This window comes from Arvicanthis niloticus, chromosome 5 (assembly GCF_011762505.2).
Source record: "Arvicanthis niloticus isolate mArvNil1 chromosome 5, mArvNil1.pat.X, whole genome shotgun sequence".
NCBI lineage: Eukaryota > Metazoa > Chordata > Mammalia > Rodentia > Muridae > Arvicanthis > Arvicanthis niloticus.
In genome coordinates, this window is record NC_047662.1 from 25630365 (window position 1) to 25656495 (window position 26131).

Here is a 26131-nt window from a genome sequence, read left to right on the forward strand (position 1 = left end):
ACTTGTGAAATGAAGATGACAGTATTCTAACTCCTTGCATAAGGCTCAGAAGGTTAGGGTAATATAATGTGTATACAGAATGATACATAGTATCCGTATTGTTGTAAATAAGGGGCTGAGGAGATGGCTCAGTTCCTAAAGTGCCTGCCTTGCAAGCATGAGGTCCTAAGTTCGATCCCCATGACCCACATTAAAACAAATACAGGTGTGAGTGAGAGTGCACACTTGAAATCCCAGCACTGGGGAGGTAGAGTCAAGAGGATTCTTTTGAGGCTCGCTGGCCAGCCAGTCTTAGCCTGCTTAGAGGGTTACAGGTCAGTGAGAGGCCTCATCTCAAAAGACAAGGTCGGGGCTGAAGAGACACATCAGTGGTTATGAGTGCCCACTGCATCCATACATTTGTGATACGCACGCACACACACACACACACACACACACACACACACACGAAATAGAAGTCTAAAACAAACAAACAAAACCAACCAAACAAACAAAAACCAAGGCGACCTGGCTGTGATGGTGTGTGCTGTGTGGTATGGACCTTTAATCCCAGCACTTGGTAGGCAGAAACAGGCAGATCTCTGAGTTTGAGGACAGCCTGGTCTACAGAGTGAGTTGTAGAATGGCAGGGCTTTACAGAGAATCTTTGTCTCAAACTCTTCCCATTCTCCTTCCCCCCCCCAAAAAAAAACTCAAGGTGGAGGACACCTGAAGAATGACAGTTGAGTTTGTCCTCTGGCTTTTGTACACATGACTGTGTACACCCCATCTCCCCAAAACAAAACAGCATAAAGTATAAGTGGCATATAATACAAAAGTGTGCTAAATGACTATAAACATCATGAAATATTGTTTATGCTGTTATAACATAGACAGAATATATACACATATATTCTTCTGAGATATGATTTTACTATGTAGCTGGAACTCACTATGTAGCCCAGGCTGGCCTCGAACTTGTGACAAACCTCCTGCCTTAACATTGTCAGGGTTGTGATTATAGGTGTCACTCACCACGCCTCGATCAGAATATATTATACACACAAGAATACCAATATGGAGGACCTTTAGGCCCGGCTCCATTACATGTATACGAGATTGTTATAAATGATGGTGATTAATGAATTACCTGCCGACACCCCCATCTCCCTGAGATCCCTCACTGCCTCGGTTGGGTTGGGAGAGGCGCTTGGAGAAGACTGCAGGCAGGTGGCACTTACCTTTCAGACAGAGAGGCCACTCCGGCAAGGAAAGTGTGCCTGTCAGTCTCGGCCAGCCGCTCCTGCAGGATCTGGGCCCCCTCTTGCACCTTTCGCAGTTGCTGGCTGTAACGCTGGACCTTCTGCTCAATGTCAGTCAGTGTGCGGGCGGTGTCTGCCTCCAGCTCCTCCAGCATGGCCTTCTGTCGCTCTCTCAGTAGCCGGTGCAGTCGCTCAAAGGCCTCCCCGATGGTGGTCCGCAGGCTCTTGGTAGAGGACTGTTGGGTGGGGGAACAACTGTCAGGGGTTATGGGAAAGTCTAGGTGGGACCCAGTGTGAACCTTACTGTGTCCAGTTGCCATTGGGAGGCGGAAGCCTTAACACAAAGATGAGGGAGGGGAGGCTTGCTGGGCAGGGAATGGCACACAGATAATAAGCAAGGAGATGAGATGGGACCTGCACAGGACAGAAGGGCTCATTGTGCCAAGGGGTCCATCAGGAGAGACACTCGAAGGCACAGCAGGGCCATTGAGGCTGTGAAGTGCATGAGTGGATGGTTCTGCCCAGATTCTTGGCATGAAGGAAGGAGGGATGGGAAAGCTAGGTGGGGGGATGCCTACATGTCCAACCTGGGACTTAGTGGTCTGTCATTTAAACAGTGCAGCTATAGGTTCTAAAGGATGACAAAGGGGATCTTGGAGGTCAGGGACCCTTGTAAACAGGCACAGGAGGGACTTGCCCATCCAGCTTCCCCCAAAATCCTCACTGTAGGAACAAAGCCACACTGTCAAGGGAGGTCTGCACACACCTAGAGACACTCTCTTCCCTTAGGCCCAAGAGGAGGCACAGGAGGGACTGGGTCTCTAGCTTTAGTGGGCTCAACTACCTGAGCTCGGTGTTGCCCAGTTTCCCTATCTGTGAGAGGGGTTACAAAAGCCACATTGCAGGGGAGTGGTAGAGATGTTTATCAGATGGACCCTGGGCAAGCAGAGGGAAAGCTGATGTGGTCTCTAACAGGCATACCCATGGAGAGGTAGCTTCTGATTGGGCTCTTGGGATGGGAGGAGTGTCGGCTGGGGATGGGGGTGGGGAGGCAGAGGGGGCAGCTTGAGGAACACAGATACTCAGGCGACACAGGATGTAGCCACAATGTGGGGCCTGCCTCTGCAATTTCACTTTGTGGGCCTCTGGCTGGCAGTTCATAGAGTCAGAGACCCCACTGTGCTCAGTGCCTGGGGCTCTGTGGGAGGCTCCACAAAGGCTCAATTAGGGCCTGTTCTCTCCTGTGGTGGCTGCTGGCCTGCAGGAAGAACAGCTGGCAGTGGGCCAGCCTCCCTGCGCATGCCCACCCAACACGCCAGGAAGACAAAGAAGGAGTAGACTGAGGAGCTGGGGATGGAGACACAGGCTGCCAGAGTAGGGTGAAGCCAGAGAAGGTGAAGCTGCACTTCAGGGAGAATGGGCTCCACCTCCCTGAATCCTCTGGAGCAGTCTTCCAGGGCCTCCAGGTTTCAGGGCTACTCTGTCTGTCTGGCTCCTGCTAACCTGTTTTGCGGCATTATTCGCCCAGTGGCTGCTGATGGTCTTGGTTAGTCTTTATTTCTGTGTCTGTGTCTGCCCAAGACCTAGTCAGGGGAGAGTTGCCCCGACCCTAGAGACTTTGTTTCACTTTTCCAGGTGTTAGGCAGGTCAGGACTCTTCTCTGCTATCTCCCCCACAATATGTCCCTCTAGCCCTTGCACAAGCCCTTCTTAGGTAGGAATGGCATGTTCCCTGTCCCCATGTACATCCCCAGGCCTGGTATAGCCTGGAGGTCAGGAGCAGCGGGAGTGACGGAGGGGACAGGGATGGAGGGACTTGCTTAAGATTGCATCACAAAGCTGGGGGCAGACTACACTTCCTGTCTATGAATCCAGCATCCCCAGGATGAGAGAGGATGAGAGGCAGAGAGAGGGCACCAGGAAGGGACGTATCAGAGCCCAGGAGCTCTGTATACAACCATACTGGATCGTTCCAAACTCTTCACAACCTCATACATCTTGTCACTAAAACAAGCTGCAGGGAGGGACTGGGGGCTCAGGCCTGTCTGTCAGCCTCTCCCGGCTGAAAGTTCCTCACTGATAAAATTGGGATCACATTTTTCTATTTCCAAAGGTGTTTTATTATTATTGTTACTTTTAAACTCAGCTTGCTTACTATAGGACACCTATATGCTTACTATAGGACAACTACTTACTATAGGTCAGGCACTGCGCTAGGTCTGGGGAGTCTAGTTCTCATGATTCTTTTCATCTTGGGGGTCCCAGGGATTGAACTTAGGCTGTCATTCAGCTCCTTGGTGGAGAAGGCAGCCCAGTTTACCACATTCCCAGACACACACTGGGTCTGGGGCAGCTGTGGCCATTTCAGAAACACTCTGCCAAGAACATGTCATCTCAGAGCCTACCAAGGAAAACACGGTTGGAGGAGGGAGAGCAGACAGGCCCCCAGGCGAGGCCATTGGAGGGCAGGCAGGCGCAGCAGCAAAGCCAGTCAGACACCAGGTGAAATATGGCCTCAAAACCTCCATCAGCATTTCTTATATAAATATACCCGGTCCAGACAGGAAGCCAGGCTGGGGAAAGTGAAGGGGGGCGGGGCCCCCAGCAGCACACAGATGGACAGGAAAGGCGGGCAGGAGGTCAGTGGAGGAGAAGGAATGTGGGGGGAGAAGAGGGGTGAACAAGGGAAGCGCAGCCGTAGGGAAGAACAGGCCCATTCAGACAGGGTCCCCTCTGTGTCTCCTCATGGGAGCAGTGTGGAGTCGCTGGGCAGAGAAACTAAGAGGAGAGACATTGAGGTCACAACCCCGTGGCTGTCTCTCATCTCTCTCTCACTGAGGGGTCCTGCTCAGAGGCCCTCCGGAATGTCCTGAAGAAATGTTTGTCATGACCCTCCCAAGACCACGCTGTGGGTTGGTGGCCACAGCTGATTCACAGATGGAGGTTACCAATGGCGTCTCCAGGCCAGGTGACCCCAAGGCTCTGCTCCAGCTGCACCGCCTTTCATCTTGTAGAGCAGGGTCAGCCTAAAGTCATTTCCCAGCATCCTCCTGTATGTGAAGCTCTCCTTCCAGCCCGATGCTCTAGATTGAACTGTTCAGAGTCCCCACTGTTCGGACAGGAAGGTTGGGAATATGCTTTGCTCAATGTCACAGGGTCAGTGTTAGGCCTGGACGTGAGAACTCTGGGGTTTGGGATAAAAGGCTCTTTGCCATCACTGCAGCCAGAGACCATGGAACAGAATTTTTCCCTACTTCTCAGTTAGAATCAGGTTCCCTCAATATCTTGAGATAAGGTCTTGCCATGTAGCCCAGGCTGGCCTGAGACTCAACACTCTCCTGGGGTAGCCTTCTTAGTGCTGAGTTACAGGTGTGTCTCATGACACCTGGCTCCAGAGTCCTTATCTCTGTGCTTGAGTCTAAGAGGGGAGATGCCATCAGTCATGGCTTGGAGGAGACATGCCACAGTTGGCTGCTGGGCAGTGAGGGAGGAAGGGACAGGAAGAACAAAAGAGACCAGGTAGATGTGCTCAGCCCCTCAGACAGCCAGAAGTCTTCAGAAGGTCCCTGGTCCCACCACAACTTCTGTCAAAGTTGAAGAGAAATGGCCTCACTCGGGCATTACTTGTGACATTGGGGGTGGGTCCCATTCACTTTCTCAGAAGCTCTGCTCCTACCCACCCTGCCTCTCTCCCACCACAATTATGCACCCAGAAGCCAGGTTTCCTCAGAGGCTGGAGGATGCATCCTTCAGAGCCCTACCCCACCACTGCCCGCCCCACTCCCACACGGGGTCAGGCTCACCTTGGTCTCTGCCAGCTGCCGCTTGAGGAGCTGCAGTGCTTCCGTGTGCTCCCGCTCGCTGTCCTGAAGGGCCTGAAGCTGCTCCTTCAGTTCTCTCTGAAATACACACAGGGCCTGCATGGGGGAGCAGGCCACAACCAGCCAGGGCAGTCTTCTGTTGGCAGCTGGGGCCTATCCTGCCCTTGACCCCCAACCCCAATTCTCATCTCTCCTTACAGCTCATCCACCATATCCTCTTGAGTTTCCTAAATCCAAGAGAGAGCACTTTGCCACTGACCCATATCCTAGGCCTCTTTTTGTTTTGAAATAGGGTTTCATTCTGTAGACTAAGCTGGCTCGGAACTCACTATATAGCCCAGGTTGGCCTCAAGCTTGCTTGCAGCAAGCCTTCTGCCTTACTTTCATAAGTACTTAGGGCTACAGTCTTGAGTTACCAGGCCTCACTCTCTGGTCCCCCTGATGTCAAATGACCTCTGCACACACTCCCTCAGCCTGCTCCTTAGTCACTGGCTGGCATCTGTGTGGCACTCTGATGGAAGCCCAGGCTGCAGCAGCACAGACTCACTGCCTACAGTCTGCTCACCTGGCTGGGCTCTGCTCCCAGCCTTCTGCTGGTACGAGGTCGTGGGAGTCTTCCTGGAGTACTATTGCTACCCCCCCCCTTTTCAAACAGAAAAAGGGGTACAAAGAGGTCAAGAACCTAGCCCCAAACACACAGCCACCATGTGCCGGTCAGGGCTGGCTTGGTGAGCTGGAGCCTACAAGCTGAAAGCCAGGTTTCATATTTTCTTCAGTGATGACACCTAAGGCGATTTACTGTAACAAATCCAGACAGGCAAGGTATCGCCTCTAGAAATGAAAACAGGACTCCGGGCTGGGAGGTGGCTCGGTCAGTGAGGTGCTTGCCACGATACCATGAGGCCTGGAGTTCGACCCCCAGCACTGCTGTATAAAGCTGCTTGTGGTAGCATACGCTTGTATGTGTGACCCCAGCACTAGGAACGGGACAAGAGGATTTCTGGGGCTCACTGGCCAGCTAGTCTAACCTAGTTGGCAAGCCTTAGGTCCCAATGAGATATCTTGTTTCAAAACAAAACAAAACAAAACAAAACAGAACAGAACAACAACACATGGCTGGGCTGCAGAGATGGCTCAGCTGTGAAGAGCACCGATAGCTCTTGTAGAGGAGCCAGGCTCACTTCAAGCATCCCCAAAATGGCTTGCAAGTCTGCAACTTCAGTGTCTGGAATGAGACGTCCTCTTTTGGCCTCTGGCCACCACACATGCATGTTGTGCTCAGACATGCATCCAGGCAAACATTCACACACATAAAATAGAAATAAATAAATCAAAAAAAAAAAAAAAAAAAAAAACAAAGATAAACTTTTTTTTTTTAAAGAGTAGATTGCTGCCAAGCACTGACAGGTGAAGTTTTGTGTGTGTGTGTGTGTGTGTGTGTGAGAGAGAGAGAGAGAGAGAGAGAGAGAGAGAGAGAGAGAGGACACACACACACACACACACACACACACACACACACACACGAAACCAACTGCCTCCCTCTTTGACCCAAGCGAGGCTCAGTATTGCTATTTTTCCTGTCTAGAGCTCCATTTGGCTTACTTGTGATGGCCTTGTTTAAATTTAACTGAAAATTTGTTCTTTATAGATTTCTCTGGCATTAATTTTTATTGAAGAAAATGTTGCATTGGGCATCATTTATGTTGACCACTGAGGTATTTGGTATCTGCTTCAATTCTGCAGCTCCCCCTACCTGACTCTCCCCAATCTCCACTGCCCTCCCTTCTCACACCCAGCCAAAATGGCACCCCTCCTTCATCCAGAGCTGACTCAAAACTTGGGACATTATTTTGGCAGTGGGGATGAAGATGGGGCTGGGAATGGGGGTGGGGGTGGAGGTGGAGGTGGGGGATGAGACAGGCGTAGAAGTTCAGCAAGCATGTTGCAATCTCATGCCTCCAGCCTCCGGACGTACTGTTTGCTCAGGCTTAGTATCCTTCACTGATCAACTGGGGTCCTGACTGACACCAGACAGACACCCCCATAACCTTGGAGGGTCTTTGCTGTACCTTTTCATGACAGAAGGGCCATACTTGCCAATGGTGTGTGTGTGTGTGTGTGTGTGTGTGTGTGTGTGTGTTGCCCCTCACTGGCTCACTGGGTGGGAATTCTGTGTAGCTTGTTTGCTGTTACCTCTTCCTGCATCCTCAGTGTTCATCCAGAGTGGTACTAGCACATGGCAGGTGTATTTGTTTGTCAAATACATAAATGGGGGTGGGGCTGGATGGTCCCCAACAGAGCCAGCTTCTGCACTTACCAAGGAGGCTCAGTATCATAGGGAAGTGTCCTCCTGTCTGTCCTCCTCCTTCCTCACATGAGCCTTCGGGTTCTTCATGGTTTGCTGTTCCACCTCCCTCTACGATCTGCACCTACTGCCTGTCTGGTACTTGTTGGGGCTCCGAGAAAGGGCTGTGTGAGTGAAATTCCAAGAAAAGAGACCCTGAGCAAGTCCTAGGGACCCTAGTTGGCTTAGGCCAAGTGGTGTCAGACAGGCTGAAATACAGGTTCCTTTTTTTTTTTTTTTTTTTAAATTGGTTTTGGTTTTTTGTTTTTTTTTTTTTTCAAGACAGGGCTCCTCTGTGTCGTCCTAGCTACCCTGGCTACCACCTGCTTCTGCCTCCCGAGTGCTGGGATTGAAGGTGTGAGCCACCACTGCCAGGCTGGTTCCTATTTTTATCTCTCTCTTACTTATCCATCTTGTCAGAGCGCGCTGGGTGGGGGGGGGGGGGGTCCTCGGCAAATGACTGGGCCAAGTCATTCTACAGCCTCAGCACTGACAGGAAGTAATGGCTGTGTTAACACAAAAAGGGAGGGGCAGAGAACACAGAATCACCTGCTTACTATCCCTCATTCATTTATCAAGTGTTTATTGAGCAGCTACAATGAAACAGGCACCACTGAGGCCCTGAAGATACAACAGAGAATGAGACAGGCAGTTTCTGCCCAGGGGGATCTTCCAGGCCAGTGGGAAAGATGGATAATAAACTGGAGAAGTAAGCAAAGAGCAAGGGAATGACCAACGTGGTCCACACTTCGGAAAAGATGACAGAGTGTGCAATAGGCAGACCACCCTGGATGCTGTGGTCATGGAAACAGGGGTTCGAACAAAATGGAGGTGGCAGGTTTTATGAGAGTAGAATGCTTAGACAGACATGGGGGGGGGGCACTAGCAGCCATCTCAACAGAGACAACAGCAGAGACAAACGTCACACGTGGAAAGCAGGCAGGCACATCATCACCAGACCACTTCCCGGGTGGGGGTAAGAGGGAGGGAGAAAGGAAGTAATGAAGGGAGTGAGGGAGGAAGAAAGACAAAAGAAAGATGAAAGGAGGAAGGAAGGAAGAGAGGGAGGGAGGAAGGAAGGAAAGCAAGAAGGGAGGGAAGGAGGAAGGGAGGGAGGGAAGAAGGAAAGGAGGAAGGAAGGAAAAAAGGAAAGGAGGAAGGAAGAAAGAAAATGAATGAATGAATGAATGAATGAAGGGAGGGAGGGATAAGGAGAGGAAGGAGCGAAGAAAGGAAGGAAGGAAAGAAGGAACAAAGGAAAGAAAGAAGGAAGGAAGGGAGGGAGGGAGGGAGGGAAGGAGGGAAGGAGGGAGGAGAGAAGAAAGAAGGAAAGAAGAGAAGGCAGGCAGGTCAGTCAGCCCTAACACTGCTAGCTAATTCCTACGGTGTCCTCAGAGTAGATCTCAAGCCACCAGTGTAAGATTCTTGGATGAGCATTGACAGGGATGTGAAAACCAGGAGCCAGTTCCATGTCCCCTGCACACCAGAGCCTTGAGTCCTCTCAGGTAGGCTTGTTCTTCAGGAGAGGGAAATCCACCCTCACTGAACTCCAGAGCCCCAGCCTGCAGTAAGTACTAACAGCTGAGGGGCATTCCTACACCCCTCCCCCACCCGAGTCCCCAAATTCTCGATAGGCAGGCCCACTTCACCGAAGTGCAGAGTGTGGCTCTTTCGGCCCCTGACAGCCTGGGTTCTAATCTAGCTTGGAAATTCATTTGATCAAGAGGTAGATGTTTGGAGAGATGGCTAGTACTACATTCTCCCCCATGGTGGTCCCCATGAGTCCTCTAAGGCCCTGGAAACCCCGTGTCTCACTTTGTTAGGAACATCCTGGGAACATGGACACACTCCTCACTGATTTTGGTCCCAGGATCTGAGGAAAAGTGGTTTTCTCTTCCTTCTATATCCAGGAATCCCCCCTGGATATCCAGGGGGCAGTGAAAACTCTTCACCTCTCTACACATACACAGCAAGGCCTTCTAGGATGTTTATGGCATTGTCAGGGCTGTAAAGAGAGATATAAGGGGCTGGGTGAACTGGGGAGCGAGACCTGGACAAACTCAACACAGTGGTTTTAGAGATAGTGTTGGAGACCTCCGATGCCCTTTCTGAGAGCAGGTAGTTCTATCTGGTGTAACCTCAGACATGCCCTTCCTTACTGAGAACAGGTAGTTCTGTCTGGTGTAGTTCTGTCTGGTGAAGAGTACCCACTGGTGCCATCCTGTCTAGAACCCTGGGACTCATCTCTGAACCTGACCAGTCAGCTCTCAGGCCGTGGAGTCTGGTCCTGTCTCCACACCCACAGCTCTTAGTCTGGCCTTCATTCTCCTTTTGAAAACTCCAGTCTCAGGACCAGGCCATCTGTGCCCTCCCTATGCTTCCCACAGTGTCTTCAGTGGATATCAAAGGTTTCTCCCAACCCCCAAGATTTCTTGAGGGTCTGGAAAGAAGGGCACAAGGCCTTGGGGCAGCATTCAAGGCCTTCCACACCTCCCCCACCGTCTTTTGCCATCTCTGTCTATACCTGTGCTGTTTGTTCAGTATGACAGCCACCAACTCCATGTGGCTATTTACACTGCAATGGGTCAAAATGAAATGAAGTGGAAAATTCAATTTCATGACTATACTGATCTCATCCCATCTCAAGGACTCAATATCCACTCAGGACTGGCAGCTATAGCACCAGGCAGCACAGACGCAGACCAGTGTTCCAGAACGTTCTACTGGACAGCATTAAGCATTGTGCAGTGCTTGCCTCCCAGCCCTTGCTCAGTGTGGCCTCTGTTCAGGGTACTCATATGACTCAGAGGTCACCTGTCCTGAGAGCCCAGCTTCCCAACTCTTCCCTGCCATCGGACATTCCTCTGTGTAGGGCCCAGCCTTGCACTGTGGTTGAAAATAGATTTTCCCCCTCAGAGACAGGCTCTCAGATAGCCCAGGTTAGCCTGGAAATCACTATGGAGCAGAAAATAACCTTGGATTTCTGCTTCTCCCAAAGGTGTGCAACCCCACCCCCAGGCTATGTGATGCTGGGAATCGAACCCAGAGCTTCAGGCTAGATGAGCACCCTACTACCTGAACCAGATTCCCAAGCTCAACACACTGTATTCCAAATGTAAGGTTACCCGCCAGTCTCCCTTACTAGATCTTTGGCTCTTGAGGGCAGGGACCATGTCCTGGAACTCTTCTCATCCTTGGTACCCAGGACAGGGCCAGGCATGCCTAGCTTCTGACTTTTGCACAGTGAACCTGCCCAGAGACCAGGACCTTGGAACGGTCTGAGCTCCCTGATGCTAGGATGGGAGGAGCCAGCTATGACATTGAAAAGAGATAGAAAGATAGGAAGAACAGCCTAGGAGGACCCAGCGCTGGGCCCACCCAATATACAGCCCTGGAAACTGAGTCCAGGAAGCCCAAACCCCGGAGCCCACGGGGTGGGTGCAGGGCACAGAAGGGAGCCGTGTTTCATTTCCCACTCCTCCGTCTTCTCCAGCCTAGGATCAGACAGATTTGGGTGAGAAAGTTGGCTTAGTCACCCGCTAGCTTGTGTGTCCCCACAGTGTCATCTCACCTCTCTGAGCCTCAGGGCCTTCATCTACAAAATGGGGATAAATCCTAGGTCCTAGGGAGGGGACAGTGAATTGAGGTGATAATAGTATGATGTATTTAGACCTCAGGGGCACATAACCTGGCACTCACAGGGTGCCTGGGATGCTGTCACTGTGTCCTATCCGAGGCTCCTATCAATTGTTTCATGTTCTGGTTCCACGCTGTGCCCAGGCTGCCCCTCCCTGCTTCCTGAGATGGCAGAAACAGGAAGGGGTGGGAGGGACCATCTGCTCCAACCCCTGCTATCGCCAGGACAGGAAGTAAATCTAAGGGAAGGGACTGACTGGCCCATGGCCATACAGCTTGCCAGGGGAGAGAGTAAGCCAGAGAACGCACTCCTAGTTGAGAGGCCAGTTAGCAAACAGGAAACTGCCAATAAACTCCTAGGTGACAGAGCAGCTGCAGAGGAAAAACAGGGGGAGCATAGCTGCCTCAAGGGGTTGCAAAGCTATTAAGTGACAGAGACAAGGTCCTGGGTGACCCCCAAAACATGTTCAAGACCCCATGAGCTCTCTGCTCCCTTTATTCAACAGCAACAAATTCTAAGTACCCTCTGGGTATCAGGTTTGTGTGATCATCCTGATCAGAGAGACAGTCACTAAACTTCTAATAGTCTGCAGCTAATTGTAGAGGCCAAACCTCAAATGGGTGTCAGGGGGAACAGGGCTCACATGGGGTCTCCCTGGCATCCAGTGCCACCGTCACCACTTGGCAATGTCAGTAGCACCTTCATTGATCTTGGGTCTCCAACCTGTAACTTGAGTCTGTAACAGCATAGGGTTCAGAGAGGTGCTGGGACCATTAAACATAGAGATTTCTATCATGACACGCTGCACAGGGTGAGCTCAATCTAAGGTGGGTGCGACTGTCATAGCTGTGGAGCTCTGTCCTCCAGGCATGACACGGCCACCACTGTCTCAGCAGAGTAGCTGTGACTACCTGCTCAAGTTTGGGAGGTTAGCAGTCCCTCCCAAAAGCGGGAGAGGGGTCATCAGAAGCTCACCTGAGATTCTGGCCACCCAATACCGACTGCTTCCCCTGCTGGATGAATCCAGTCACAGCCTTGAGAGTATACAGGAGGTGAGAGATTAACTAAACGGGGAGAGCCACAAGCCATTTGTGTGATTTGTCACCTATGCTAAAGTGTTTTTTTCCATGATGGGGCTCTGAGAGCTCCCATGTTTCTATAAGCAACCTCTCACCCAGTCCCCTATAAGGAACCCTAGTAGACTGGTTGGTTCACTAAGCTGGACCTGGGTGCAGGCACTTCTCTGGTTTTCCATTGCTCCCTCTGTCCAGAATCACCAGGAAAAGTTACGTGATAAGCCATCCTAAGACCAAGAGAAACCGGACCTTGGACCACAGAGAACACTGGGGTTTGACTTCATTTCTGATGGAAGGGCACAGAAGGCAGGTGACAAGGCTCCTCTGGACATCCCAAGTGGTAAGGACTGGTCAGGCAGGAAGTGGCCAGAGTCAGGCAGGTGACAAGTGGGTAGAGTCAGAAACTGGAAAGGCTGGGTAGGGCTGGCTGGGCTGGACTGGAGGCCTTGGATGCCAGCTGGGGAAAGTTGGACTCCTCAGCGCCCATCAGAGCTGGGTCATGGCAGGAGAGTGAATGGAGGGGCTCCTTATAGGACCACATATGCACACAGCTGTACAATTCTATCAGCTGCGAGGCCCTGGGGTTCTCCATCTATGTGGAAGGATCAGTACAGAGGCAGTGATTATGGGAGGCCCAGACACCTCTGCTATGAGGTTGTCCCTCTTCCTGACCCCCGGGGAAGATGCTATAGACGCCATCTTGACTCTGGCCTCAGGGATTCTTCTCATCTGCATGGATTCTAACCTCCAAGTGAGAACCCCGAGTCATAATCCTGGCACTGTTTGCCTTTTCTTACCCAGGGTGGACTTGTTTCCTTCCTTCTTCCTTCCTCCCGTCCCTCACCTGGGTGCTCCCTCCTCCTGGAAGACATGAGTGCTTCCCTGGCACCACTGTTTTGAGGCCAAGCCTTCACAATACAGCTGCTTCCTTGTCCGAGGTCCTCCCACAGAAGGACATGCACACCACTCCGGGTATATAATTGACAGGCCACACTGGTTTGCTCACACCGGTCCCTGGTTCCTCAGCATCTTCGGAATCAACATCTAATCCTTGAAGCCTGCCCACCCCTGTGCCACATCCATACCCAGAGCCCATCTAAATCAAGTTAATCTGCTTTCCCATCTTTACGCTCGTCCCCAACAACTGCTCATCTGTCTGCGTGTCCACACATCTGTGCCCCTGTCCATATTCATGACCCCAATCCAAGTTCCAGTTGACTTCCTGGTTGTGTCATCTAAGTAGAGATTCTGTGTCTCAGTTTCCTCATTTGTAAATGAGGTAGTAGTTGTCAGTATTAAGAGAGAAGGAAGAGGAGAGAGAGTGTGTGCCCGGTCCCTTCACAGCGCTCCGGGCCCCATGTAGTGGCTGTGGACATGCTCCTTTCCTCTGCTCATGCGCTCTCTGTCCTGGCCTGGATCACTTTAGTGAGTTTGGATAGATGTTGCAAACAGCTACCTATCCACGTGGGGGCCTTACTCCCTGAACCATGGTAGGGCCAGGATCGCATAGCTTCGTCCTGAGTTCAACACAGGACCAACCCTCAGCAGGCACATAGGTGTGAGGCCAGGACAAAACAACCCCACCTCCAAATCCTCCGTACCCACCCTGTGTCCGGTGGAGCTCAAGGTGAGGTGGTCAGCCAGGCCATGGCCGTGGACAGACTGGGCACAAAGCTCTGCCAAGCCTGGCTTCCAATATAAAGTAGGGAGAGTGGTCCAGAGGGTGTCTGAAGCTCTAATGCCTTTGGTTGCTCCTGGAGGCAATGGTGAGGGCTGATGAAGGGAGCTTCCAGCTCTTCCCCCTGTTTGTAGGGAGGACTCAGACAAGGTCCCAGGCTCCCAGCCTCAGGGAGTGTCTGAATAGTATGGCTGTTCCTTGACCCTCTCAGGGCATAGGGCTAGGAAGGGCTGTCTCAAGGGACTGTGCCCATCACACAGTACCAGGTAATTCACTCTGCTTTTCAGAGGTGGCATTTTGTCACTGTCGGCCTTATCATCAGATCGATTTGTTTCAGAAAATGACATTTTTTGGGGGCCCTCAACTTCAACCCCTAGCTGTCTCCACTGTGACCTGTGCTCTGTGCATCTGGATGAGGCATTCCTGGCTGCACAGACACCTTCAAGGAGAAGCATGCAGTCAGCTCACACTCTTACAGGCTGCTATGTTCACAGAAGCCTGCCCTTCCCTAGGAAACATGACTGCAGAGCGCCATTTCCCCGGGACAGAGACATTCACCCATCTGTCTGACCAGGGTACCCATCGGGATGGGAGCGACTCTCTCTCTTTCATGGAAGGTGAACAGCCTTGCTCTGGCTCTCATTTCTTAGATCAGGAAGAGGGCTCAGGAAAGCCCATGCCTTTCACCCTGCAGGAAAAGTCAGGGCAAAGATTTGAGCCCTACCATCCCCAACCCTACTCTCCCCTCCTGGGGCTGCCTCCGTGGCTCTCGTCCCTGTGCCCAGCCTGTCAGGCTCCCATCCAAGGCCCAGCCCTGATGCCTTTGTTGGCACCGAGGCACGCCTTAGAAAAAGCTCCAGTGATCACATGAGGCCTGGAAAGGGAGGCTCAGATGAATCGGATCCTCTCTCTGGGGGTCAGGAACTTGAGATGGCTAGGGAGCCGGATGCTCTGCTTGATCAGAGTGACATCCCAGCCACCTGCCCTTGCGGCGTCAGCTGGTACCAACAGACTGTGCCCCTAGTCTGGTCTTCTGCTAAGTGCTCTTGACACAAAAACCAGGCGGGGTGGGTAGGAGACAATTCTGGATGATAAAAGGGAGGCCAGGGAATGGCCTTCAGAGGCACCAGAGAGGCTGCATGTGGCCCAAGTTGGACTGGTCCCAAGTCCTGATCATGACACCCACTATCACTTAGCTTTGTGAGCCTGCCTCCATTTACAAGAAAATAAATCTCAACAGTCCCTACAGCAGGTGCTATGAAGATTATGCGAGGCATTACAAGGCCAGCTGGGGGCAGCCCTTGGCTCGTGAACCCCAAACTCTTTGGAGATGGAATCCTCCCTTCTCCTTGCTCTGTGGTCCAGGTGTTCAGCAGTAGTTGGGGTGGGGCATGCACGTGCACGTGTGCATACACACACACACACACACCAACTATACAGTGATTCTAGTCATGCTTAGCCACAGGTAGGATGAGGAGTATTCGGCTTTTTTGTGTCATATTGTCCCACTTTCTATGTAAACATAGTTATTAGAATAAACACAGATGTCTAAAAGTTATGGTTGCTGCTGACTGTGCCAGCCACAGTTCTAGGCGCTTTGGATCAAGAACTATTAATCCAATCCTTATGTCACCTTTCCTGGGAATGTAATTGGTGACGCAGGGAGACTCAGACAACTGAGGTGACTTGACTGAACTCCTGCAGCACACCAGAGTGCATACCCTCTGCCCACCAGCGTCTAGGGCACAGAGCAGTTCTCCACAGCAGGTCAAGAGGCCAGAGGCTCAGAGGTAGCAAGTCGTTTCCCTAAGGTCACACAGCCAGCAGATGGCAGGGCCAGGGTGGAGCAGCCTGCTGATAAAGACAAAGCTACTAATCTTTGCAGTCTGTAGCCTCCAAGCTTTAGAATAAAGGTACAAGCTGCAGGCCTAATTCTGGGTAGGGAACCTGGAGACCTCAGCTGTGTATGAGCCTGGACTCCTCTGCCTTCAAGACCTCAGGCAAGTCCCCTCCCCCGCTCTACAGTTCTCCATCTGTCAAGTGGCCTCCACACCAGATGATTTCCCAAGCTCTGGCAGCTTCTCCGTCATTCCCCAGGATAGGGGCCCCAGCACAGGCTCCAGCAGCCACTAGCTCCCAGGGGAGGCAGACCTTGAGGGTGGAGGTTGTCTCATTCCCAGCAGCTAATGAGCCGGCTTTCCCAGGAGGCAGGAGAGGCAGATGGGGGTGGAACATGGCCTGAACCCCACCTCTCAGTATAGCCTCCCCAAGGTGAGGCAAGTTTCTCTGCCAGCACCTGCCTAAGTCCAAAGGGGACATCGAGGCAAGTCTCTTCCTCAGGTGAGAGAGGAGGGGCTAGCCGGCAGGGCACAGGAGTTCTCGGAGGATCTCAGGAGGAGGAAGGATGAGAACATGAGTTGCTGGTGCTCTCACCCTAGCTAGACACTTCAAATAAGTTCTTCCCAGGTCAGCCTCATCAAGTTCAGACAGGAAAGCAGGTGTTTGAGATACTTAAGATCTAGAGAGCTCACTACTTACAGGTTAGGGACTCTATTGCAACCCTATTCAACATTTTTTTTTTTTAAAGTAAAAACATCTTCCACTTTTGAATCTTCTAGTTGGGGTGAACTTAGACCCTAAGTTTGGTCATTCATTCATTCATTCATTCATTCAAGTTTTATTGATAGTTCCTATGGGCTAAGCCTGTGCAGGGTTTGGAGGCACTAAACGTGCCAAAGAAAAAGCTGTTGCTATCTTGAGGTATTTTTCTACCCAAAGTCAGGGAAGAAAACCACTGGATTGAAATTGGTCGGCTTGAGAAAAGGATTCAGAGAAGCCTGAGAATCATTAAATAGACGTTAGTGGGTGTTCTTCCATCGAGACCTCTCCAAGCCTGTAGCAGGTGAATGTGTAACTGATAATTCTCTCATGGGGAGAATATGGAAGATATGCTGTATTATCCAAATAAAGCTGATCTTGGAATGCTTCCCCTTAGAGCCCACACCCGAGGCTGCCACACCAGCACCCTCAGCAGCTAAGGGCTCTTGCTCTTGCAGAGGACCTGGGTCTGGTTCCCGGCACCCACATTGGTGACTCACAGTCAAATAATTGATTATTGATACCAATACTATCTTATATAGAGGACATCCAGGAAAATGTAGTTCTTAGCATCTATATATGCGTTTCTCTCTATAGAAGCACACACACACACACACACACACACACACACACACACGCACATGCACACGCACACGCACTCGCGCAACAATGGATCTTGAGGAAGACTTTTAAGGGAAAATGTTTGAGTGGACCTTGGAGTATTAAAGACATTGACCAGGGTCTTGGCCTCTTGTCAATAACAATGGAAAGGTTTAGGGGAGACTAGCTGCAGTTAAAGGCTGTGTTCAACTGAGTACTCAAAGATTCTGGTGTAGAGGACAAGAGGGGTCATCAAGAAGCCTTGGGGACACCTAGAGGCCTGTCTTTACCTCCTCCAATCACCTTTGAGTCTAATTCTCCAAATCTTGAATCTTTAATTCCTGGTTCCACTCTCAATTGGCCCCTACCCTGGTTTAAATCCAAAAAAGGTTCTTGGTATATCTGAACTCGATGCCAACCTTAGACCCTCACATACCTTGTTCTAATCTTGACATCCAAAGCTGCCCTCTGAACAGTTTGCATGTCTTAAGCTTAACCCTCACTTGCACGGTACAGCTGAGGTCCCGTCCTCACTCTAGATCTCCATGAACACCTGGCGCAGCAAGCCACTTCCCACAATGCCCCAAACATGCCAGAATTCTGTGGCTGCATTTAGAACAGCTCACCCCTGCCACACCCCCTACTCAGACTTCCAGGTTAGCTTTGATAGTGGTCCTTCCCTTGCCCAGAAGGCCAGAAGGACTGATGTCTCCCATTCTGCCTCAGCCAGCATCTGGTCCAGCTGTGGCTCCCTCTCTCCATCATCCTATCCCACCTAGATCTGTCTCCCATCCAGATCTCTCTCAAGCCCATTTGACACAGAGATGCCCAAGGGCCCCGCCTCTCACCGGAGCCCCGCCCCTTTGGCATTAAGTCGGATTGGGGCCCTTGCCCCTATTAGAATCCTGACCCCACCTACGCCTCCCCCCCATCTCCCCCCCCACCGCCTCCCTCCTGTCTGCTTCTCACCTGCAACTCCTCGAAGGCATCGTCGATGCCAGTGACCTGGTGTTGCTCGTGCAGCGCGGGCTCGTCACAGAAGAAGCAGAGCAGTGCGCGGTCCGTGAGGCAGAAGAGCTTGACCTTGTCGTGAGCCTGGCAGGGTCGCGCGGCTCGGCGCGCGTTGAGGATGGCGTCCAGCGGGAAGGCGCTGTAGCGCTCCACGATGTTGGCCAGCTTGAGGCTGGGCGCGAGCGCGGGCTCGGCGAACGTGCGCCGGCACTCTGGGCAGTCGCGGGCGCCCTGAGCCTCCTGCCGCACCCAGTGCTCGGTGATGCAGCGGCGGCAGAAGTAGTGCTCGCAGCCCAGGCTCACTGGGTCCTGGTAGATGCTCAGGCAGATGGAGCACAGCAGCTCGTCCTTGAGGCTGCACGCCATGGCGCCGGGGGCGGTGCGGAGCGGAGCCCGGGAGGCCGGCGGCCGGCGCGGAGCGATTGGGGGCGGAACCCGGGGGCCAGGCCCACGGGGGCACGGGCGACAGGCGCCGGGGAGCCCGGGGGGAGCTGTCTGCGACGCCGGAGGCGCGAGGGCTCGGTGCCTAGTGGGTGCCACCCGGGATGCGAGCACCGCTCGGTTCCTAGGACCTAGGTGGCCACCAGCGATGGGCGCTGGAGGAGAGAGGCCGAGGGAGTCCCAAGGAAGGGGCTCCAAGCGAGGAGGATCTAGAGGACCAGACAGTCCCAAGGGATAGATGCTACGAGGAGGAGATCCCGAAGAGGGGCGGAGGCCACAGTGGGGCTGGAATCCCGGGACCCGGACAGCTTTGGGAGGGGGTCGAGCTGGGGATGGGGAATTCTGCGGGACAGAGCAGCCAGACCGAGCCGCACCGCGGCTTTGCCCGGCAGAGCAGAGGAGGGGTGCCGGCCCGCTCAGCTGCCCGACCCTGGCCGCAGATCCCGGCCCCGCGCGGCCCCTTACCCGCACCAGCTCAGCGGCCACCGCTTCGGTCCAGAGCAGCCTCTCAACCCGGAACCAGCCAAGCCGAACTGCCCGGTGCCCCGGCTCCCTCTCCGCCTCCGCGGGCGGGACCCGAGCCGCTCCGCCCCCGCGACAGGCGGGGGGAGGGGAGGGGCCTCCAGACCCCGCCTCGTCGCCACTGTGCTCCTGACTCCCAGGGACGTGAAAAACAGCTGTTTCTTCTGGGTCTGCACAGCTGTCAGGTTTGCTTAGGGTCCTGGCGGCAGGGGACGAGAGGACAGCTAATGCAGAAAAAGTGGGAGGACAGCGCCTAAGTAAGAAGCATCTCTCTGGATGATCATTTTGAAGAACTAAGGAAAATAATAACTGAGTATTAAGACGTTGCTGTGCAGTCTGCATAGAATATAACGTTTGCATAGACTGTAGTGATAAAATTAGAGACTTGTCCTGGTGGCGTAGGCTAAATTCAGACCGTCCACTCTCCTAAACCTTCAGGTTCTATTTCCTTTTCGCTTTCTAAGGAGTGCTCTTAGTAGAAGTCTGTGCAGAGAACCCTGGCTAACGTCTGGCCTCAAGGGTTCTTGCCATTCATCAAATGTTTCTGCATTGCTCTGTGTGTGTGTGTGTGTGTGTGTGTGTGTAGATGGAGTAAGAAAAATGTATACTGGGAGACCATGTCATCTGTGCCAGATGGAGAGAAGAAAAGGGATTTCTAGATGATGATGATGATGGTGGTGTGTGTGTGTGTGTGTGTGTGTGTGTGTGTGTGAGAGAGAGAGAGAGAGAGAGAGAGAGAGAGAAAGAACTCAAGTGACTCTCAAGAGAGAGAGTTCAAGTGACTCTCTTTCCAAGATCTAGCATGAAAGGGAGGCACATGGGACCTGCAAGCTGGTGGAGGTGTGCTGAGGAAGAAGTTTGGGGAAGGTGAAAGGCATGGGTGTCTTAGAGAAGAATTTCTTGAAGGTGTTGGGCTCTCAAACAGAAAAATGACCTGTCTTGGTTTGGGTCTCTTGGCGAGCAGGATGCCCATTCCATCACCAGTGCAGCGAAGGATGGGGACCCTTCACGTGCCTGCAGTGCTGGGCACAGGTGAGCAGCAGCAGCAAAGCTGAGGCTTGCAGGCGGAAGGAAAGGCTAGGCCCCAGGGAGGTGGTTGCCGTCTTAGTACCTGCAAGAGGTCAGTTTGGACCATGATTGTCAACCAGGATAAGACCATCAGATTAAACAATACATAGACACTATGAAAGTTAGTGGTGGATGAAAGGGGGTGATGGAGAGGACATACTGAGAGCATGTTGCATCACTTTTCCTGCGGTGATACGAACAAAGGTATATTCACTCCAGACAGGGCACCCACGGCATAGTGAACCAGTCGGTTTATTGGGGTTAGTTAAAGGAACATGGGTGACTCAAAGGATCCCACCCCAGCATGGGTGACAGATGATGAAAGTCGCATGTGTAGGATTCCCTGTACTGCTTGCAGGTGGTTCTGCATGCCTGATGGTCCCTTCTCCTTAGGGGAGGGGCTCAGTGCATCTTGTAATGGCCTGAGGTTCTTCAGCCTTTGTGTTTCCTCTTGGAGTCTTAGGCACTTTCCTTCTGAAACACTTGTTTCATCCAGAGGAAATAACTCTGCATCAGGGTGGCTCCTCAGCACTGGCCTCTTCCAGAAGTGTCTTCTCCAGAGCTAAACTTTATTGAAGTACAATTTAAGAAAGAAATGTTTCATTCAGTGTATACGCTCTCCATCACCCTTACCTGGCTCCTGTTTCACTACCACAAGAGATAGGTTGGCTCTCATGTGACAGCCATTCCTTACATCCAGAGCCTGGATTCTGTTCAAGTGACTCTCTTTCCAGTATGATCATAGGAAGGCAGACCCACCCAGCCCCAGGAGAGAATTGTATCTAATCCAAATCATGATGGTTGCATCCCTCTTGTCGGTAATGGATTGGTGGTGTCTGACTTGGAAAAAAAACAGACAGAAAGACTAAGGAGAGAGGAGACTTCTGGAAGCATGCTTTGGCATTTAGAGCAGCCATGCTGTGCTTAGTCTGAACATGCAGCCGGTGCCCGAGGGGAAGAGGAAACTTTGGTTCAGAGCCTGAACTTTTGGATATGTAAGATGGTCTATCTTATTGCATAAGCAAGTTTCATAGTGCCAGATTGTCACTTGGAAACCTAAAGAATCATGACTGGTGCATCAACACATATTTCCCCAGTGTGTTTTCCCAAACAGAGCAGAGTCTAAATTATTGAAGTAATTGAAGAAAAAAATGAAAAATAATGATAAAAAAGGCTTGGTGATGTATCAGACAGGCCTTGATGTTTAGTGTGTATTTACTGATACAGGCAGGTCTTTTACTAGGAGCTGAAATACACTATGCAGTTTTCAGACTCACTGGAAGAACAAGAAGACATTCTTATGCTTACACAGTGCATTATTGGATGTGAGTCCCAAAGCAGTCTTCACCAGTTTAGATCACAATCCCAATTTTACAAAGGAAGGCCCGAAAGTACAGAAAATGGAAATGGAGTGGAATCTCTAAGCCTTCCTTCTGTTTGTTGATGATAGTAAAGAAGCAACTGGAAGAGCAGTCTCTCTGCTAGAGTAGCCGTTCTGCTAGAGTAGCTGGTCTCTCTGGTAGAGTAGCCACTTTGCTACTCTAGGCTTCCTAGCTTCTCTCACAGCTGAGTGTGGCTTTGGTAACTAAGCTCTTCCCAGTGGATTGTAAGTAGAAACAGGCTTTAAGGCAATGAGCTTTTGCTCTTTCATAAGGTGTGTTCCCTTGAGTTGGAACAGAGATGTGCCAGGGATCCAGCTTCAATAATAAGGGGCTAACAGAGCAAAGGTATGGAAGGAACCTGGGCTCCTGAATGACTGTGTGGAGTGAACTGCCCCCCCCCCACATGGACTTGAATGAACTGTCTCCTAACATAGATGTGAATGAACTGCCCCCAACATGGACGTGAATGAACTGCTTACACATCAGTAAGCATATCAGGACGTGAATGAGTAGTTGGAGCTAAGACAGAGATCCTGATTACTGTGCCAGCCACCTGTTTCTGAGAAACACTTACTACTCTAAGAAATAACATCAGGATTTTTAGAAGAGGGAACTCTCCAAGAATTTCTGTTGAGTGAAAAAAAAATATACACGACACTTAGACATGAGCACATGCAGAATTATACATGAATTTCAGACCGAAAGTTCTGCAGAGCCACGCAGCAATTCTAAGTGTGCTTAGCTGTGGGCTGAATTTTGAGGGATTTTAACGTCTACCCTATGTGGCTCTACTTTCTTTATACTCAGCAAACTAAAGATTTACTTGGGTCTTGTTACTGGTGGGTTTCATATTTGCAAATTCACCTACTCTTAAAATCTGTGGTCTGGAAACTAAGACCCTAGGTACCAACTATAGATGAAAAATAGTTGAAAAAAATCTTCTGTACGGAACATGAACAGACTTTTAAATTGTCACTTTCTCCTTAGGAATGCTATCTAAAACTATTTATGCAGCACCTTCATATGTAAAACGCTACAAGCAATCCACTGGTGATTTAAGTCTATGGGTAGGAGTGTATAGGTTATGTACAATACAATGCCATGTCACATGGATCTGAGCACGCATGGATTTTGGTTAGTGTGTAGAGTCTTTCGGGATCTTGAAGGACCGCTGGATAGTTTAAATAAAGTGTCTTTAAACAGAAACACACATAAAATGAAGTTACCTATTGATCAGTGGCTGAAAGTATACTCAGGGACTTGCAGGAATCTGACCCCGTGTTTCCTCTCAGGGCAATGATTCAGAATTTGCAAAGTCAGTTCTTGCAGTGACTTTATAGACCACAACACCGCAAATAGTGAGAGGCGGCTGTGTTTAAGGTGGTTATGTGCAACAGCACCTACTCATGCAAGGTACCAACACCCACTCCTCTTTCCATCCTGGTAATGCTGGCTCAGGCCATTGGCAGGGGAAGAGGAGGGAGAAGGTCTGAGTGACCCACTTGGACTACACACTGATCTACGTGCCTCCTCCCATTATTTTATGAAAACCTCATAGCATCCCTCTAGAGTTGACATTTTCTTTTCCTCTGTGATTACAGGGCTGGAAACTGCTCAGAGGTGCGAAGTGGCCTGTGTGAACCCAGTAGGCAATAGAAGAACTTCTTTACCCCAAGCTGCTGGAGCAAGCTCCAAGTTTCCTGTCCGCTCTGCCTAGCCACTCCATTTGCAAGACTCCCATTCCCAAGCCTTCCTTATGGGTTAATTCTGAGGTGGGGCTTCCACTCCATCACTCCTCGTCACCCAAAGCCTTACCCTGACCTTTCTGACTCAGGGAGACACCCTGCTGCTTCTCAGTGAGGGGCCTCACCTCCTACTGTAAGAGCCCCTGCATGGGACTTCTCCATTTCTGACCCCCTCAGATCCTCCAAGGTCTCTATACAAACACTGTGGGTACTGGGAGTCATGAGGCAGTGTGGAAATAGCCTACTGATGAAGTCAACACACTTCCCCCAGCCTCAGAGGGTGAAGCTGGCCTGAGGTTCAAAAGGAGTTTCTCCACTTAGGCCTCGGTCTGATCCCCTCAGGGCACCTCTGGGATCTGACTCTTTCAATTACCCCTTTCTTGACTCCTTTTCTGCCTCCTTCCTTGCTATTGGCTGCTTTTCTTCAGCCTATAAACATACTCAAGTTTCTCCCAAGAGGACATTCCACAGTTCCCACACCATGCCGCCCACCCCCCCACCCCCCACCCCCGTCGGCTGCCACCCCTAGGCTGGTCTTTCTCTAGCCCAGATTCTTGAAAGAATCATCTGCACCTCCTCCCCTGCCATGTGTCAGCCTGCGACTCTGCCGAATTCACTAATAATCTCCTAATTGCCAATTAAAAATAGCTTCTGATGTGCAGGAGCTGCTGTGTGAAAACAAGCCAAGGATAAAGCTGAGGAAATTTAAAACATTCAGGACTCCAACTATCAGAAGGACTAATACTTGTATTATATATATCTTTTATCACACATAATACACATGCACCACATACACATAAATCATACACCACACACACCACACACATACACACACTACACACACATACTCCACCCACACCATATATACCAAACACACAACCACACATACACCACACACACACATACTCCACCCACACCATACATACCAAACACACAACCACACATACACCACACACACACATACTCCACCCACACCATACATACCAAACACACAACCACACATACACACATACACCACACACACACAAATACCCCCATACACCATACATACCAAACACACAACCACACATACACACATTCACCACACACACACACAAATACCCCCATACATCATACATACCAAACACACAACCACACATACACACATTCACCACACACACACACAAATACCCCCATACATCATACATACCAAACACACAACCACACATACACACATACACCACACACACACAAATACCCCCATACACCATACATACCAAACACACAACCACACATACACACATTCACCACACACACACACAAATACCCCCATACATCATACATACCAAACACACAACCACACATACACACATTCACCACATTCACAGATACCCCCCCACAACATACATACCAAAACACACCACACATACATCACACACACAGATACTGCTATGCACCATCCACACTACACACACATAATCCCCACCAAACACACACACACACCACCCACAAACATATGCCACACACACACATGCATACCTCCCAATACATAGTGGTGATACACACCCAACACACACCACACATATATCACACATGCCAGGAGATAGTACACACACACAACACACATACAACATAAATACACACATACCCCCACACATACCATATATATCATACCACATACATCACACACACATACATCACACACACCAGGAGAGGGTATACATACACACACCACATCACACATACCACATCACATGCACATACAACATACATACACACATACCCACATACACACAACATATATATCACACCACACACACATCACATACACACATACATCACACACACCAGGAGAGGGTACACACATACACACCATGCCATACACACACATTACACACACATATAAACCATATATACATAACATACCACACACCCATCACACACCACACACACACATACCCCCCACCATACACACTAAACATACATACACATCACACACCACACATACATCACACATACCAGGAGAGGGTATACACACACACACACACACACCATACACACACATACCATCCACACACCATACACACCAAACACACATACACATTTCACACTACACATATATTATATACACCAGGAGAAGGTACACACACACACCATACCACACACATACACACATATACCACACACACTACACACAAACATACACACATTCTATACCACACACATACACACATACCATACACACATCACACAAACATACACACATACCGCACACACATCACACACAAACACACACTCACCACACACATATACATCACACACAACAGAAAGAAATCTTTAAAAATAGCAGTGTATTCTCTCTCTGTAAACCAGTGTGCCTTAGTGTGGTTTCCTCCAAGAGCTGAGCTTGAAAGAATGACTCCAGTACTCTAGTAAATATGGTTTGTTTGGGGCGTGCAAATAACAGGAGTAGGAAAGTGGGAATCAAGGTGGGCACGTTTTTTATCACAGAGGACAGCTACGAGGTTGCTCTGCACGAAACCCTGGGCAATGGTACAAAACACTTATCTCAGAGTCATCTGCTCAGAAAGGTGCAGGAGCTGGAGGCATCCATCCATTTGCTGCTGCAGTGTGGAGACAGCTCTCCAAAGGTGTTTGATTCCTTGGCACCACTGAGCAACACTTCAGCTAGCTTCTCAGTAGTGCTAGGGGTTGCCACTCTTGGGGATACACTGGCAGCTTGGAGAAGCAAGGGCAGGCCAATGACAGACCTTGTTATGGCTTCCCCTCTTGCACATGCTCAGGTTCCTCTTCTCCCATAGGAAACGCACCAGCCGGCACAACTCTGTGGTGGCGGCCATCCAAAATGTATTCAAAGGAGAGGAACTGAGGTGTCCATCACACATTTGCAATCTCAGCATTAGGGAAGCTGATGCAAAGGAAAGGAGAGAGAAGGGGGTGGGGGGGGGATTGGGAGAGTAGGGGCAAG

The 26131-nt window shown here is 50.7% G+C and overlaps 1 protein-coding gene across 2 annotated transcripts in view; it reads right to left on the minus strand.

The window, feature by feature from the left end:
• Trim62 (tripartite motif containing 62) overlaps positions 1 to 19001 on the minus strand; it is a 28152-nt gene extending 9151 nt beyond the window's left edge. The window contains exons 1-3 of one of the 2 annotated variants that reach the window (XM_034503800.2): positions 17964 to 19001; positions 5044 to 5139; positions 1221 to 1477 (exon numbers count right to left, since the gene is read on the minus strand). In XM_034503800.2, coding sequence (XP_034359691.1) covers positions 1221 to 1477; positions 5044 to 5139; positions 17964 to 18371 — 761 coding nt within the window. In that variant the 5' untranslated portion in view covers positions 18372 to 19001. Of the gene's footprint in view, positions 1 to 1220; positions 1478 to 5043; positions 5158 to 17963 lie in introns of both variants that reach the window. The other variant, XM_034503799.2, reaches the window with a different exon arrangement.
• Between the last annotated feature and the right edge of the window lie 7130 nt (positions 19002 to 26131).